This window comes from Hylobates moloch, unplaced genomic scaffold, assembly GCF_009828535.3.
Source record: "Hylobates moloch isolate HMO894 unplaced genomic scaffold, HMol_V3 SCAFFOLD_8, whole genome shotgun sequence".
Lineage (NCBI taxonomy): Eukaryota > Metazoa > Chordata > Mammalia > Primates > Hylobatidae > Hylobates > Hylobates moloch.
This window is the reverse complement of record NW_026652283.1, coordinates 81,888,793-81,905,017: the sequence shown is the minus strand read 5'-3', so window position 1 is coordinate 81,905,017 and position 16,225 is coordinate 81,888,793. Positions and strand designations below refer to the sequence as shown.

Sequence of the window (16,225 nt, the reverse complement as noted above, 5' to 3'; positions counted from 1 at the left end):
GCCAGGCGGTGCCCCGCCCCCTTGCCACAGCTCACAGCTCCACCTGTCCCCGCCGCCAGCGGGACCCCTGCCCTGGGTGGGGCGCGAGGGCCGCGGGGCTCCCGGGCGCAGTCATACCTACCCGGCACGGCCCCAGAGGCCAGGACCAGCGCGGCCCCCAGAAGCAGCAGCAGTGGCGGCGGCCCCCGGCCCGGGCCCCCGCCCCCGGCTCGCCCCATGGCGCGGCGCCCCGACCGCTGTCCGCGGTCCGCCCGGCTGGCTGCGCCCTCGGCTCGCCCGGCCGCCGCGCCTCCCGCCCGTTCTGCGGCCGCCTCAGCCCACGATGGGCAGCGCAAGGAGCCGCATGCCGCCGCCGCCGTCCGCCGCTGTCCCCGGCGCGCCGCGCCTCCCCGCCTCCCGCGCCGCCGCTGCCGCCGCTGCGCTCAGCGCCGCCCTCACCCCGCCCGCCGCGCCGGCCCCGCCGCACGTAGCGCTGACGCCGGCCCCTCGGTCAGCCTGCCAGGGGAACAGACAGACCCCTCGCTGGGGACTAGGAGACACACGGACGGGGAGCGCGGGGCAGGCGCACGGCGCGGCGTTAGGCGGCAGGTGCACGGGCGGGAGACCTGTGGGATAGGGCCACAGTCCCGCCCCAGGTGAACAGGCGGCACGGGGCCCCGACCCGGAGGAACCCACCCGCCACGCGGCAAGCACGGAGGCGGGGACGTCGCGGGCCCAGATACCCGCAGGGTCGGGGCGGGGCTCAGAAGAGCCGCAGGGGGCGGAAGCACGAGCCCCCACTGTGGAAACATGCCAGGCCCGGGGCGCATGGAGACTCTGGGATTCTGCACCAATCCCGTGTTCCGGGCGGGAAGGCTCTCAGGGAGGTCTCCGGGTTTCCACGAGGGAGGGGCGGGCGTTGGCAGAGCCTGGCAAGGGGTCGAAGCCGACGGCCCAGGCTCTAATCGGATCAGATCTAATCCGTTCGCAGCCAAAGCCACTAGCCCAGATCTCGCACAGCCAGGCCCGCCAGAACGCATCCGGGAGCAAGGGGGTAAGACCCTCCCTGGGACTGCGGCTACCTCGCCTTCCTTCTAGTCCCCTCCAGCCTGGGGAGCGGCCTTTAATCCTGGTCCCTTCTCCGGGATACGTCGTCCCCCAGGTGTCTCAGACCACCAAAACTCAGGTTCCTGGGTAGACCAGTGGGGTCTAGATCCCCAGCCGGGCACACATGGACGCCTGGCTTTAGAGTGATCTGTGGGGCCCATTCACAGCTTCAGGGCTCACAGGGCAACCCAAGACCACTCACCAGGAGGTCTGCTTAGTCGGGAGGAGGAACCGCAACCTAGTCACTTAGTTTATTCCCCCAAACCGACCGTCTACCCCTTAATGTGTTACTCACCCAAATGACAGTTCAGGGTATCAGCCCAAGGAGATAGGACAACTCCAGTATTTAAGAGACGGTCCCATTTCTGTCTTAGAGGACCAAATAAGTGACCAAGATAGAGATTCCGTCTCCTAATCTTTCTTATACATATCTCCAGATGGAGTTGCCTTGGTTCAAAACCTGTTTCTCAGCAGAACTATGGCTGCAGCCTACTTGCCTAGCCTAGCGTCTCCACCTCTCCTGCCTGTTAAACTCCTCATGCCAGAAAAGCTCAGTTCTTATGACCTTTCCCTCTATGAAGCCTCCTCAGCAGTTACACTTATGCCCGCCATCTCATCTTATCTACAGTTATTCCTCATCGGACTGCAAGGCACTTGAGTGCACAGGGCTGGTAACAGAGGGAGGCTCCATATCAGACAGGCATAAATGAACGAATGGCAACCACCCACACCCATCCCAGAACTGTGGTCTGGAGCTCCTTGAAAAAAGGTGTAAGGCTCTTTTTTTTTTTTTGAGACGGAGTCTTGCTCTGTCCCCCAGGCTAGAGTGCAGTGGCACGATCTCGGCTCACTGCAAGCTCCGCCTCCTGGGGTTCACGCCATTCTCCTGCCTCAGCCTCCCGAGTAGCTGGGACTACAGGCGCCCGCCAACACGCCCGGCTAATTTTTTGTATTTTTAGTAGAGACGGGGTTTCACCGTGTTAGCCAGGATGGTCTCGATCTCCTGACCTCGTGATCCGCCTGCCTCGGCCTCCCAAAGTGCTGGGATTACAGGCTTGAGCCACCGCGCCCGGCCGAGGCTCTTAGTTTCATGCCGCCTCTGGGGACCAAGTAAAATATGTTTGAAACAATAGCCTTCTTTAAACAGGGGACCATGTAGGGCTTTGCACTCACCTCTTGGCCACAGGGGCAGCAACACATCCTTAACTGCCTCCAACCCATCTCTGCTTCCCTTGTGTGCAGCTTAACTCCTGTCACCTTTTACTGTATGTAGACTCTCTGTGTTCCTTTGCTTATTTCCTCAACTCAGGTTGTGGCTGTCAGAGCGGCCTACCTCCTCCTTCCCTTCCTGAGGCCGGTCTGTGTGGGAATGCCTCATGGGTGGGTTCCTTGATGTCTGGGGCATGACAACCACTCACATGTTTTCAACAGGGTTTGATGGAGGAAGTTCTCCCACTCATTTAAAATATATTTTGTTAACTATTTAAGTATCTTCTTCTTCCCTTTCCTGGAGATGAAGTCTGCTTACACTTCCTTCAATTTGGAATTTTTTTTTTTTTTGAGACGGAGTTACACTTCCTTCAATTTGAAATTTTTTTTTTTTTTGGAGACGGAATCTCGCTCTGTTGCCCAGACTGGAGTGCAATGGTGTGATATTGACTCACTACAACCTCTGCTTCCTGGGTTCTAGTGATTCTCTGCCTCAGCCTCCTGAGTAGCTGGGATTACAGGCATGCCACACCTGGCTAATTTTGTATTTTTTGTAGAGACGGGGTTTCTCCATGTTGGCTCAGGCTGGTCTCGAACTCCAGGCCTCAGGTGATCCGCCCGCCTTGGCCTCCCAAAGTGCTGGGATTGCAGGCATAAGCCACCGTGCCTGGCCCACCTTGGGATTTTAAATCAATTGTTGCCATTCAGTTTCATTCTGATCTTCCCTAGTGGATCTCACTAGCAGTTTGAGAACTGAGCATAGCACACTCGGTTGGGTACCACCTCCACAAGATGAATGGGAAAACTCAGTCAGTGGAATGTGATGGGAAGGGCAGGATTCAGCTGCAGTGTGACTTTGAGTTAGCAACCTGTCTCTCATATGTGAAAGTGCTTGGTAACCAGAGTGTCAAATGAGTATTTCTTCTGAGCACAAGACTGTGGTAGGGTAGAGAAGAGATAGAAGATGTAGGAACCACAGAGTGAACGAAAGGGAAACTGACGTCCTTATATCCATGTCCCCATATTTATGTCTCTTGCATCTGGGCATCAGGGATGTTTTATGTGGCAACAGTTTCTTCATGCCTCTGAAGTTCTTACTGGGTTGGCAGCCTGCCTCCAGAGCTCAGGTAGGCTCAAGATCCATTGCCATGAATGCAGCCAGCCTCCAACTGCATGAAAAGCCCCTGGCTTGACCAGGGGGCTGCAGTCCAGAGGAGTGCTCCAATTGCTATGGCTGGGGGTGTAGCTGTGTGGACTGGAAGTTCCTGGCTTTAAGTCCTCAGTATTAACCACTAACATTGATGTGGTTTGGATGTTTTATTCCCTCCAAATCTCATGCTGAAATGTGACGTCCAGTGTTGGATGTGGGCCTAGTGGGAGGTGTTTGGGTCATGGGGTGGACTCCTCATGAATGGCTTGGTGCTGGAGGTAATGAGTTCTTGCTTCATGGGTTCATGTGAGATTTGGTTGTTTACATGAACCTAGTACCTCCTCTCTCACTCCTGCTCTCACCATGTGATGCTGGCTCCCCTTTGTCTTCCACCAAGATTGTAAGCTTCCTGAGGCCCTGACTGGAAGCAGAAGCTGGCTCTGTGTTGTGTACAGCCTGCAGAACTGTTAGCCAAACACACTTTTCCTTATAAGTTACCCAATCTCAGGTATTCTTTCTTTTATAGCAACACAAAAAGGCTAACACAAATATATTTTTTAGTTTTCCTTGTGCTAATTTGCCTTATTCTTCACAATCACACTACAAATATCTTGTCAGTCCTATTTTACACACCTGCAAACTGAGAGAATTAGCAATTTTGTCCAAGAGTATGCTAATGAAGTGGTAAGGACAGGATCTGAACTAGGACCCTGATTCCAAACCCTTTCATTTTAATATGGAGGCTTTTCATTCCTGCTTGAGAAGAGGAATCAGGACACAGAGGTAGACCATCAATTGGCAGAACAGAGGACCTCCCTCCTCCCCTCCCCAACTCTCCCACCTTCACTTCGCCATTTAAGAAATAATGCCATGATCTCTTACCAGGGAACACAGCAACAAGACCAGACTCCTGGTTCTAGGCTGCATGGCAATCTGCTCTGTGACCATTTTACGTGATGTGCCTCTTTACACCATCACCAGAAAGGGAAGGGCTAAGAGGTAGGGGGTCTCAGTTCTTTGTGCTGACCACCACCTCTGCACTGCAGAAAACTCTGGATTCTCAGTTGAGCAAGTGCTGTCATCTAAGGACATCACAACCTGAAGGTGGTAATCTTGTTCAGGCAATGGGTCTGCAAACAGATTGGAAAGGCCTCTTGAATTTCATTACTCCAAAGCCAAACCAGCTGGGAGAAAGCCACATAGCACAAGCAAACACAGGGCCTCACCATGTGGAACAACTTTTTTTTTTTTTTTTTTTTTGGAGACAGAGTTTCGCTCTTGTTGCCCAGGCTGGAGTGTAATGGCATGATCTCGGATCATGCAACCTCCACCTCCCGGGTGGAGCGATTTTCCTGCCTCAGGCTCCCGAGTAGCTGGCATTACAGGCATGCACCACCATACCGCTAATTTTGTATTTTTAGTGGAGACGGGGTTTCGCCATGTTGACCAGGCTGGTCTTGAACTCCTGACCTCAGGTGATCTGCCCGGCTGGGCCTCCCAAAGTGCTGGGATTACAGGTGTGAGCCCACCACGCCCGGTCAAGCAACTATGTTTATCTGCAGAAGAGACCTGCTGCCTCAGCAGGTGACCTAAGCACTTCTTGGGCATCCTGTAGCTACTGTGGAATAAGCTGACTGTAAACAGGGATGCCACAGGAAACCCATCCATGTCTGAACCAAACCAGACACATCCATCAGCCTGTGCCAATTTGGTTGGACCCACCTTCTATCACCTGCTCAGTTCTGAAACTGCTACAGAAATCTGCTAGGGAGGATCAGAATGAAACTGAGTGGCTATCACCATCCAAGACTGCTGCCACTTCCTTACATTCTTCTGGACCAACTGCCCCAAGAGGGCACCTTAGATGGTAGATTACCACAGAACCAGAGCAGGAGCCATTTTCCTTGTCACTTGTCTGAAGGTAGTTGTCACACTGTATTAAGGCATGGCTATTTTCCAGAGGGGCGGTGGGAGTTATCTCCCCTGAAGGGTAAAGTTGCTGTCAGAATTAGTCAACTGGCTGCCCTCTATAGGTTAAAAGCGCATGGAAGGCCTTTGGGGGCAGTGGTAGTAAAGATGACTACAATTCTGCATGGCAGGCAGGGGTTCCTTAAGAATTGCAACACGGCTGGAACAGGAATTGGTGGTCCTAGAGCTAGCTAGCTAGCTACAGCTGGTTTTGGAACCTCTGTTTAGGTTGATTCATAGTACCTTCTCTATCCCTTTAGTCACCCTTTGTGTATGATAGTCTTGCCTCAACTTTGTCCCAAGGACTTCAGGATCACGTGTTTCCTAATGGCCAGAGTGCTGGCAAGCCTAAAAACAAGCCACAGGGAAATGAAGCTGGGGGGAGGAGCTGTTCACAAGAAGATCCAACAAAGGAGGTTTGGGCCTGAAGGCAGGTAGCACTTCCTTCAGGGATATACCTTTGCATCCCATTCTGAGATGACCTCCTTAAATGGAGATAATCCATCAACAGGGGATTGAGGGTGCTTTCACACTGTTACCAGGAAGACATCCCCCTTTAACAGGAGCAAAAGAACTGTAGAAAGCAGGCGTTTTGTAATAAAGTCACAGGCAGAGCAGTTTGCAGAGTACTCTCACAAACTGGCATTATATAGACAAAAGGGCGCTCTGGGTATTCAGATGGATGTTTTTCTGGAATGAAGGTCAACCCCTCAGGCTACCATATCCAGCAGGACAGAAATCATGGGAGACCACCCAATTCACAGACTATCCACATTGTCCCCCGGAAGTTGTCCCTAGGAAACTCTTGATTGCATTGTTTCATTTTCTTCATGAACACTTGGAAGTATGTAAAATTTTTTATTAACCATTTATGGTTTTGTACCCCACCCCATTAGAATAAGTGGCCTGGATGGCATGGGCCCTGCCTACTGTATTCACAACTGCAATTTCACTGTATTAATGTACCAATGTCTGGCACATAGTAGCCCCTCAAATGTTTACTGTATGAAAGGTCTCATAAAATAAACTGTAAGGAACTGTAGGGATCTTGCTCTATCATACGACCTTCTTAACCACTGGTTCTCCAAGGGCGGTTCCTTGACCAGCTTCATCAGCATCCCCTGGGAACTTGTTAAAAATGCAAAATTTGGCTGGGTGTGGTGGCTCTCGCCTGTGATCCCAGAACTTTGGGAGGCTAAGGCGGGAGGATCACTAGAGTCCAGGAGGTTGAGGCTGCAGTGAGCTATGATCGTACCACTGTACTCTAGCCTGGGTGACACAGCAAAACCCCACCTCTGAAAAAATAAACTTTTAAAAAATTTTTTGAGATGGAGTCTTGCTGTCACCCAGGCTGGAGTGCAGTGGCGCGATCTCAGCTCACTGCAACTTATGCCTCCTGAGTAGCTGGGATTACAGGTGCGTGCCACCATGCCTGGCTAATTTTGTTTTTACTAGAGACAGGGTTTCACCATGTTGGCCAGGCTGGTCTTAAACTCCTGACCTCAGGTGATCGGCCCACCTCGGCCTCCTAAAATGCAAGTGCTGGGATTACAGGCATGAGCCACTGCACCCAGCCTGAACTATTCTTAATTGAATGTGGGGGAATTACTCCATGGTAAGGACCCAGGGAACCTATGTAAGACTGGTTGATCTTGCATGTCCTCCAATATTCTAAAAATAATTCACACACAAGTTTATAAACTAGTCTTTAGTTTGGATAAAGGAGTAACCTCCCCCATCACTCTTGAGAAAGTATAGGAATCTGGTGAGACCCAACTGGCTTTGGCTCTCTTTATTAGAGGCACACTTTCGTGAAGTGCAGGGCGTTCATCTCATGGCAGACACAGAATCCTCTTCTTTTGCTTCACTGGATTTATAAGCATCCTGAAAACAATCACTTTTTTTCTGCACAGGGTTTATATCTGTGAGTACCCAAAAGCTGTCCCCCAAGGTTCACAGAATCTTCTCCCCTCAAGGCCTGCCTCCAACTTGGGACTGTCTAAACTGCATCCTGACAAACATTATGCCATTCACTAAGCAAAGCTATTTCTCACACCTGGAGGTGCCAGGATGTTGGCCATCATTTTTGGAGAACTTCCACTCATTTTCACTTTGACCATGCAAATGAACAGTGGGTGAGGTACCCTCAAAAGGTATGTTCCTTATACACATCATGAAGGTGGGCAGTCAGGAAGGAAGCCCGGGTCACAGAATTTTAACTGCCGACCAAACCAAGACCAGGCGGGGCCAAATGCTTAGGTTCTTCATAGGATATATGAAGAAACTGGTGTATGAATGCAGAGAATGGGACTAGAATCCAGAAATGGTGTTCCATTTATTCACTGAAAAAGAGGGAGATTAGGCCTTCTTCATTCATTTTCTCCAATCTCGCCACACTCCCTCCCCTCATTTTCTCCAAAATAACACACTGAGAAACATGTTTGTACAAAAACCACGTATTATTCCCCACCCCCTCACAAAATCAGGTGGCTGAATTACAGGAATAAAACCAGATCAAAGACATGAAAAGAAAAAGCCACCACTTACACTGAAATGTAACAGTGTTAAGAATTCAGGTATTTTGTAGAATTATTACTATAGTAAAAATATTTCCACCTGGATCTTTTAAATTTGAAAGTGATCACATTAAAGACCTGAGGTTACAAGGGACCACAGTATGAACCAGAATTCCATTTTCCTTCTAGGACTCCAGGGGAAAAGATAAGTATTTGGAATGAGTTTCCTTTGGGAAAGGCTGGCAGGAAGTAGGGAAAACCCTGGCCATTGTCAAAAGGCACTGGGGTCTTTCTGGAGCCAAATGCATTGGAACTAAGCTCCAGCAGGAATAAACTCATTCCCATTTCCACTCCCAAGAGTCCAGAACAAAAACAAAAGGACCAAGGTCTCCTCGGTTCCAGTATTCCAGTACTCTGATGGTGACCAGGGACACCTGGTTAGAGGCAAACCTAAGGGTTTGAAAGGCAAATCTCAATTGTGGTTTTATTTTTTTTGCTTTCTGATATTAAGGAAAAAAGTTCTAAAGTGTTTTATAAACACCTCCCTATACCCTCTCATATGTAAAGCTTTAGAAAATATATAGAAAAAGATATCCAAAAGATGTCCACCTTGCATTCTAAATAATGAAACTACCACTTGAGAACGTGAAGTGAGAAAGCCAGGCGCTTTGGAAACCAAGCTCTACCAAAAACACCCTTTCCCCACACATGGAAGGACAGAAGGGAGGAAAGGACAAGAGGAAAAAAACCGGGAACTCTCAAGTCACTTATCAGCAGGGGTAAATACGAGCTCAAATTAAGGCATTTTTGTGGCTTGTCCTCTGGAATGGCATTCTACCCTCCCAGCCTGAGCACTCCAAACCTCAAAGCATGATGCTCTGACTGCCAAGTGAGTTCCTTGTTACCCTCAGCATCTCTTTGAAAACCTTGTGATAGATGGAATGTGAGATCTCAGAAATGGAAGGGAGAAGGCATAAGGAGCTAATATTCTGCTTCACTTTTCCCATCCCATCCTAACCTTAAAAGTACCGGTTGACGAAATTCCACTCCCTGGCTACTGTAACAAGAGGTAGTTTGGGGACTTGTACCCCTAGCCATCCTAACCAAGTTTCATGAGCTAAAATATTCAGCACTATCTACTTTTTTTTTTTTCTTTTAAAGGGTTTTTTAAAGAGGGAGGAAAAAAATGCACACAAAGCAGTGAATAGTAGGCTAGACTCATTGGGGGGGGGGGGGGGGGTAATTACCCTGGACTCCTAACTTTCCAGGCTAGTTGAGAAAACTAAGGAATGCCTCCCAATATTCCAACCCTCAAAGCTCACACTGCCCCCAGAAAAACAAAACACTCACCCCCAATCCAATGAATCATCTGCATAGAAAACCAGAGCCAGCGGGCCTAGGGAAGGAGCGGATGTTTGTGCTCTCCTCTAGCACATACTAGTTCAGTGGTATGTTCTGCCAGGCAGTGTGGAGGCCCTCAGAGGCCTCACTAGGGAATAAAATCACTGAGGTTCTCCTTCCACATCTCTTTTAATTTTTACGCATTTGTGTGTGGCAAAAGTCTCAAACTTTACCATCAGCACCATTCTTAGCTCAGAAAAGCAGAAATAAGGTCACTTATAATGCCTTAAGGTTTGTCCCCTGTGGCTATTCCCCCCTCCTTCTGCCCATCACTATTTTTTGGTTCCTATTAACTTAGGATGCTCTCCTTTAAAACAATGATAACAGAAAGATAAAAAGATAATGATTATATAGCATTATCCATAGAAGCATAAGACAAAGCAAAAAACTGCAAGAAAGCAAAAATGGTAAAGACGTAGCATGCTAAAGTTGACAGGACCTGCAGAGAAACTGTCAGCTTACTCCCACACCAGGACAGGGGAGATGCAGGTTATTTTAAGGATGACCAGGGCACACTGTCACCACAGGTTTCCCCCTGAGTGTTGGCTGAGGACCCAACACAAAAAGTGTCAGAGAGAGGGGTGGTAAGAGGAGTGGGGAGGCACTGGACACGTGCTTGGAGCTGCGAGAAGAAAAATCCTGAAAGAAACCCAAGAAAGTTGAGGAACACAAGTCTTGTCATCCCCACTCCAGCTCATGGTGGTGGGCGTGGATGTTCCCTGCATCTTCCAGGCTAAGGAGCAGCTGAGGCTGGCGGGCCAGGAGCAGGAGGCGGAGGGACCCCATCTGCAGGTGGTGGTGGCGGCGGCTGCTGCTGTGGTGGAGGGGGATCTGCAAACATATCCAAGAGTAACTTGTTATTGCTGGAAATACAAGAGACTTAGGAAAGAGCCTATTCAGTGAAAAAAAGACACAGAAGTCATTTCCTTAGTGGCAGGCAACCAATGCACCCTGTGAGGCATTGATTCCACTGTGGTCTATGCAGGTCAATTCCTTCTGAACTTCCAGGGCACTGCTCATGTTGCTTAGCCTAACCCTAGTGGCTGGCGAGTGGGAGGTGTCTGAATTTCCCCCACCCTCCTTCCAGGCCAGCTCCTTCCAACAATCACTCCAGACCCTTTCAGAAGTTAATTTTGATTGCATTGTATTTCAATGGTTCTAATTTTATTTCTTCAGTTAAATAATAAACTCCTTCCTGGGATAGTTCTATGTCTTGTTTTTCTTCCCCCGCCCCCCCCAGTCCCTAGCCTAGCTGGGCACAAAATAGATTATCAATAAATTCTTGCTATATAAATGTCTCCACCAGGGCCAGAGAGCTTCACTTGAGGCAGCTGCTGACAAACTGGATAGTCCAGGGAGGCCTCCACAGTTCCTGAACTGCAGTCCTTCGATTTTTGGCCCAAACTAGGTCATGTCCTGAGGGGAACAATTAGTATGAGTGTCTGGGACTCTTTCCTATTTCAACTTTAGCTGCTTTAGTGTACAAAAGAACCCGAGAGATCATTTAATCAGGGTTTTAAAAACCCCTAGATCTTGCCAGAATTGAAAACATATGAAACAAAGTGCAGCATTGCTCACCAATCAATTCACCCAACTCTATGCCCAAGAGGTTTCTACCAAACCCTTAAGACTCTTCAAAGCATTCTGAAGCTCACTGATCTAATCCCTTGTGTCATCTTTCAGTGGAGGAAATGAAGGGCTGAAGTGGAGAAGCAACTCATCCAGTGTATCCTAGAACCAATTCACATGGCTCAGAATTCCCAGAGCACTGACTTATGGCAGCAACCAGGCAGCAGGTGGGAAGGTTCCACCTGAAACCCTCCACATTCTCAAGGAGCTCTACTGAGGTCCCTTTGGGAAGGAATCCTGAAGTACAAAACATGGGTGACCAGTAGGACGCGACAGTGGTAAATTGGTGAAGACCAGTGGTAAAGACCAGTGATGCTACCTCTGCAATAGGGATGGAAAACTGGTCAACTCTTGATAGGCGAGTTCATTTATGTATGGTCCACAGGGTGGCTTGGCAAACATTTTCTTGCCAAGAAAAAGAGGTACCTACTGTACTACACAACCTCTGACCACTAGCTTAAGGGAGGTAATTAAAAAAAAAAATTGTTGTGATCTTATATACCTAGATAAATTAGTGTCTTTCTTCTGTGCACCTACTTTGTCCCAGACTCTGAGGGCCAGAGAAGAGTCAGACATGTCTCCGTCCATGAAGCCTCCCAGAGTATTACAGTGTACTTAAGGCACAGCATAGTCTCATGTAACCTTTGGTAAGTTCTGTATGCCTTCATGTAACATTTGCTAAGTTCTATCCAAGTTTTCATTTCTTGTTTTCTCAACTAAAGCTCCTACAGAGCAAGAATTCTTATGCTTCCTATCTCTCTGAACTATAAATAGTAGCTAAACTTTTGGCTACACGTGAACTTCTATATGAACCTAAGATTACAGATGTGGCTGGGGTACCTGACCCACTACTGGCTGCATTTCAGCATCATCCTCACTGGGAAGGCCTTCTGGAGTAAAAGGCAGCCCAGTGTCTCAGAAACAACCCTCAGGCCAAGGTTGAAGCCGAGCAAGAGCCTATGGGAGAAATGACCTGGTCTCTAAACACAGCCTCAGACAAGTATCACTTAGCAGCACCAGTGTTTTCTTCATTGAGCTTGCTGGAACTTCGTATTTCATCTCAACACAGCCCCTGAATACCACTTTCTTAGCCTACACAGCCACTACTAATATATCAAAAATGGCTCTAAGAAACATATTTGTTATTCCAAGTCTAAACTCACTTCTATTCTTTTCTTTACACGCATCACTTTTGAACCCTGTATCCACAAAAGGCTGCTGTAGGGAAAACCACCACCAGTAGCTCTACATGTCTGTTGAGAGTCATAACGAGACAGGCTTAAACAGGTGTGGGAGAGGCATATCTTTATGGCCCCAATGCTGACAGTGCATGCCATAAAGGCACAATCCTGATTAGAAGCATTTTGTCACCCATGCACCTGCCCATCAGTGGTGCTGAAGAACACAGACTGAAAACTAGTCTTCGAGAAGCCACTATCACAGACTGCACCATCCATGGACCTGCCAAATCTCGGGGAGAGAACAAAGCCTCCTTCCCTTATCTACAGACGTCCAGAACTGACCCTGAGATAATGCATCCCCCCTCCATGTTACTTACACATGCCGTTAGGTGCTGTCAGGGGTACCCGGGGTCCTAACATGTTTCCTGGCATTGGCGGCATGCCAGGAGGGGTAGGGCCACTCCCAGAGGGGTGGATGTTGGCTGCAACAGTGGGAATCATGCGGCCTGGCATGTGCTGCCCGGGCATCATGGAACCTGGGCCTGGTATCTGACCTGTGGAGGGAGATTTAAAGTACTGTAAGTATTCTAGAAAGGGGTTAAGAAAGGGATCAACTTAAATCCAACTCCTAAATACAAATATCCAACCTTCCAAAGGATCTGAAATACCAACAGAGCAATAATCTGTAATAATCTCTATGTCTAGCTTTTTGTATTCTGGGTTTTTTGGAAGAAGGGTGTTAATGGGGCTAGGTCTGTGGAATGACTGATTATTCTAAACACTGGCAAGAAGGTGGCTGTAAAAAGAAATGGCAAAGGTCCCCTAAAATAAAGCATTCACTCTGGTTAGTTTGGGTGAGCAGTAGGTTGTCAAATGTCTTCCTGAGGATATACAATGCCAAGCACAGCCCACAGGGAATGGAGTGGACTTTAAAAGGAAGTCAGTAAGCAAAAGTCAGTAAAAGGACGACAACTCAGTCCAGATTGTGCTCCATGGCTTACAGGGAAGGTTTGCCTGAAAGGGTATTATTACTGTGAAATCACCATTAAAAGGAGATTTTGATTTGAATCCCCAATGCCTGTCCACAAATATTTCTCCCATTAAAAGCCTCATGTATAGTTCATTTAAAAAAAAAAAAAAAAAAAAAATCATTCCTTATAGAGCCCACTATGAAGCACTGGCCTGATAGACTCATAGGGGAAAACAAAGACAGCTCCATCTCTTCCTACTGTTTTCTCCCTTTCCTTTCCTTTTGTTTCTTTCCTTTTTTTTTTTTTTTTTTTTTTGACAGTCTCACTGTGTTGCCTAGGCTGGAGTGCAGTGGCATGACCTTAGCTCATTGCAACCTCCGCCTCTTGGGTTCAAGCAATTTTCGTGCCTCAGCCTCCCAAGTAGCTGGGATTACAGGTGCCCACCACCACGCCCAGCTAATTTTTTTGTATTTTTAGTAGAGATGGGGTTTTGCCATGTTGCCCAGGCTGGTCTTGAACTCCTGAGCTCAGGCAGTATGACTGCCTCAGCCTCCCAAAGCGCTGGGATTACAGGCGTGAGCCACTCTTCCTATTGTTTTCTAATTAATGACAGAAGACCCTACAGTATTCAATACTGAGGGACATGAACACTAAAGGAATCATTTGAGAGATGAGAATCAATGTAGTTTTTTTTCTTTAAATCCAGGGGCTTTACTATCTATGTAAGGACAACTGTATGAAACTGAATATAGGTTAGAACACAGTACCAAGACAGCTAGAAATAAGAATGCTTGATCTTGAAAAATGTGGAGATGGGACCATTTGATAGCTAACTGGCACTTAAAATACAGAAAGCAGTATTGAACACTGAAGGACAAGAACGCTAAAATACCTCCTGTATTCAGTTTCACACTGAGCCTTCTGACCCTTTAGAATGTTTAGCCAACTTATTCTATAAAGAGCCAGATAGTAAATATTTTAGTCTTTGCCAGCCATATGGTCTGTGTCACAACTATTCAACTCTGCAATGTAAGCACGAAGGCAGTCACAGATGATACACAACAAATGGACGTGGCTGTGTTCTAATAAATACATCTTTATGAACTCTAAAAGGTTAATTTCACAAATTTTTCATGAGACATAAAACATTATTCTTCTTTTGATATCCTCCTCCAGCTATTTAAACTATAAAAACCATTCTTAGCTTACAACCTGTATGAAAAACAATTGGATGAGCCAGATTTCAACCTAGGCTGTAGGCGATCCCTGCTTTGGATATGATGGTAAACATTTACTAGTTCTTAAACCAAGCGATTTGGCTGCTGGGCTTGTTTTGTTTTGTTGAGACAGGGTCTCATTTTCTACTCAGGTTGGAGTGCAGTGGTGCAATCACAGCTCAGTTCACTGCAACCTCAACCATACAAACTCAAGTGATCCCCCTGCCTCAGTCTCTAAAGTAGCTGCAACTACAGGTGAGCACCACCATGCCTGGCTAATTTTTAAGTTTTTTGTAGAGATGGGGTCTCACTACGTTTCCCAGGCTGGTAGTCTTGTTTTTTTATTTTTATTTTTATTTGAGACAGAGTCTCGCTCTGTCACCCAGGCTAGAGCGCAGTGACACGATTTCAGCTCACTGGAACCTCTGCTTCCTGGGTTCAAAGGATTCTCCTGACTCAGCCTCCTAAGTAGTTGGGACTACAGGTGTGCACCACCATGCCTGGCTCTTTTTTTTTTTTTTTTTGTATTTTTAGTAGAGACGGGGTTTCACTACGTTGGTCAGGCTGATCTTGAACTACTGACCTCAAGTGATCCACCCACCTCAGGCTCCCAAAGTGCTGGGTTTGCAGGTGTGAGCCACCGCACCTGGCTGTAGTCTTGGTTTTAAAGAGTAACAAATTAAGTAGAATAGTTTAATGGGCACAATCAAGGCTTTAATTTTTTTTTTTTTTTTGAGACAGAATCTCACTCTGTTGTGATCCTGGCTCACTGCAACCTCCACCTCCTGGGTTCAAGCAATTCTCTTGCCTCAGCCTCCCGAGTAGCCAGGATTACAGGTGTGCACCACCATACCTGGATAATTTTTGCATTTTCTGTAGAGAAAGGGTTGCACCATGTTGTCCAGGCTGGTATGGAACTCCTGACCTCAAGTGATCTGCCTGCCTCGGCCGCCCAAAGTGCTGGGATTACAGGTGTGAGCCACTGCGCCTGGCCTGAAATTTTTTTATGTAGGACAAATTATATTCTCTACAGAATAAGAAAAGAGAATCAATGTAGTTTTTCTTTAAATCTAGGGACTTTACTATCTATGTAAGGACAACTATGTAAAGACAACTATGAAACTGAATATAGGTTAGAAGACAGTACTGAGACAGCTAGAAATAAGAATGCTTAATCTTGAAAAATTTGGAGATTGGACCAAATTATAATACACAAAGCAGTACTGAAGATAATTCAAATACAGACTCTGTCACTATAGAAAGATGTCTATCTAAACAAAGACATACAAAGCTTCAAACCACACCTTGCCTATCTCTAGTGGCTGTTCCTTGACCTAAGAACCTAAGAGAGGAGCCCCTTACTTCAGGGGTGTCAATGAAGAGAACTACAATGAGGTATGAGAATTAGGAATAAGGGGCTGGTCACGGTGGCTCACACCTGTAATCCTAGCACTTTGCGAGACCAAGGTGGGTGGATCACCTGAGGTCAGGAGTTCGTGACCAGTCTGACCAACATGGTGAAACCCCATTTCTACTAAAAATACAAAAATTAGCTGGGCATAGTGACATGCACCTGTAATCTCAGCTACTTGGGAGGCTGAGGCAGGAGAACTGCTTGAACTTGGGAGGTGGAGGTTGCAGTGAGCCAAGATTGCACCATTGCACCCCAGCCTGGGCAACAAGAATGAAACTCCAAAAAAAAAGAAAAAAAGAATTAGGAATTAGGGTAGTCCAGTCTTCTAGGGACTACTTTTTAAAGCAAAGTACATCAACATTATGCCCCAGAATGTACAGAATAGAGAGTTTTGGGCCCTCTGGCCCATTTTTATACACTCTATAATGTAACACAAAGCCTAGCAGAGGAGTCTCAGAGATCCGCTTGCTGGAAAATAACTTG

The 16,225-nt window shown here is 47.4% G+C and overlaps 2 protein-coding genes across 8 annotated transcripts in view; both read right to left on the bottom strand.

Moving 5' to 3' along the window:
- The window catches only part of CSPG5 (chondroitin sulfate proteoglycan 5), a 17,105-nt gene extending 16,668 nt beyond the window's left edge, over positions 1 to 437 (bottom strand). The window contains exon 1 of one of the 2 annotated variants that reach the window (XM_032161737.2): positions 122 to 437. In XM_032161737.2, the coding sequence (XP_032017628.1) occupies positions 122 to 218 (97 nt within the window). In that variant the 5' untranslated portion in view covers positions 219 to 437. The remainder of the gene's footprint in view (positions 1 to 121) is intronic. The other variant, XM_032161738.2, reaches the window with a different exon arrangement.
- Positions 438 to 7,729: 7,292 nt separating this feature from the next.
- The window catches only part of SMARCC1 (SWI/SNF related, matrix associated, actin dependent regulator of chromatin subfamily c member 1), a 203,014-nt gene continuing 194,518 nt past the window's right edge, over positions 7,730 to 16,225 (bottom strand). For 5 of the 6 annotated variants that reach the window (XM_032161732.2, XM_058442201.1, XM_058442202.1 and 2 more), the window contains 2 exons: positions 12,518 to 12,694; positions 7,730 to 10,161 (listed from right to left, as the gene is read on the bottom strand). In XM_032161732.2, coding sequence (XP_032017623.1) covers positions 10,064 to 10,161; positions 12,518 to 12,694 — 275 coding nt within the window. In that variant the 3' untranslated portion in view covers positions 7,730 to 10,063. The remainder of the gene's footprint in view (positions 10,162 to 12,517; positions 12,695 to 16,225) is intronic. The other variant, XM_032161733.2, reaches the window with a different exon arrangement.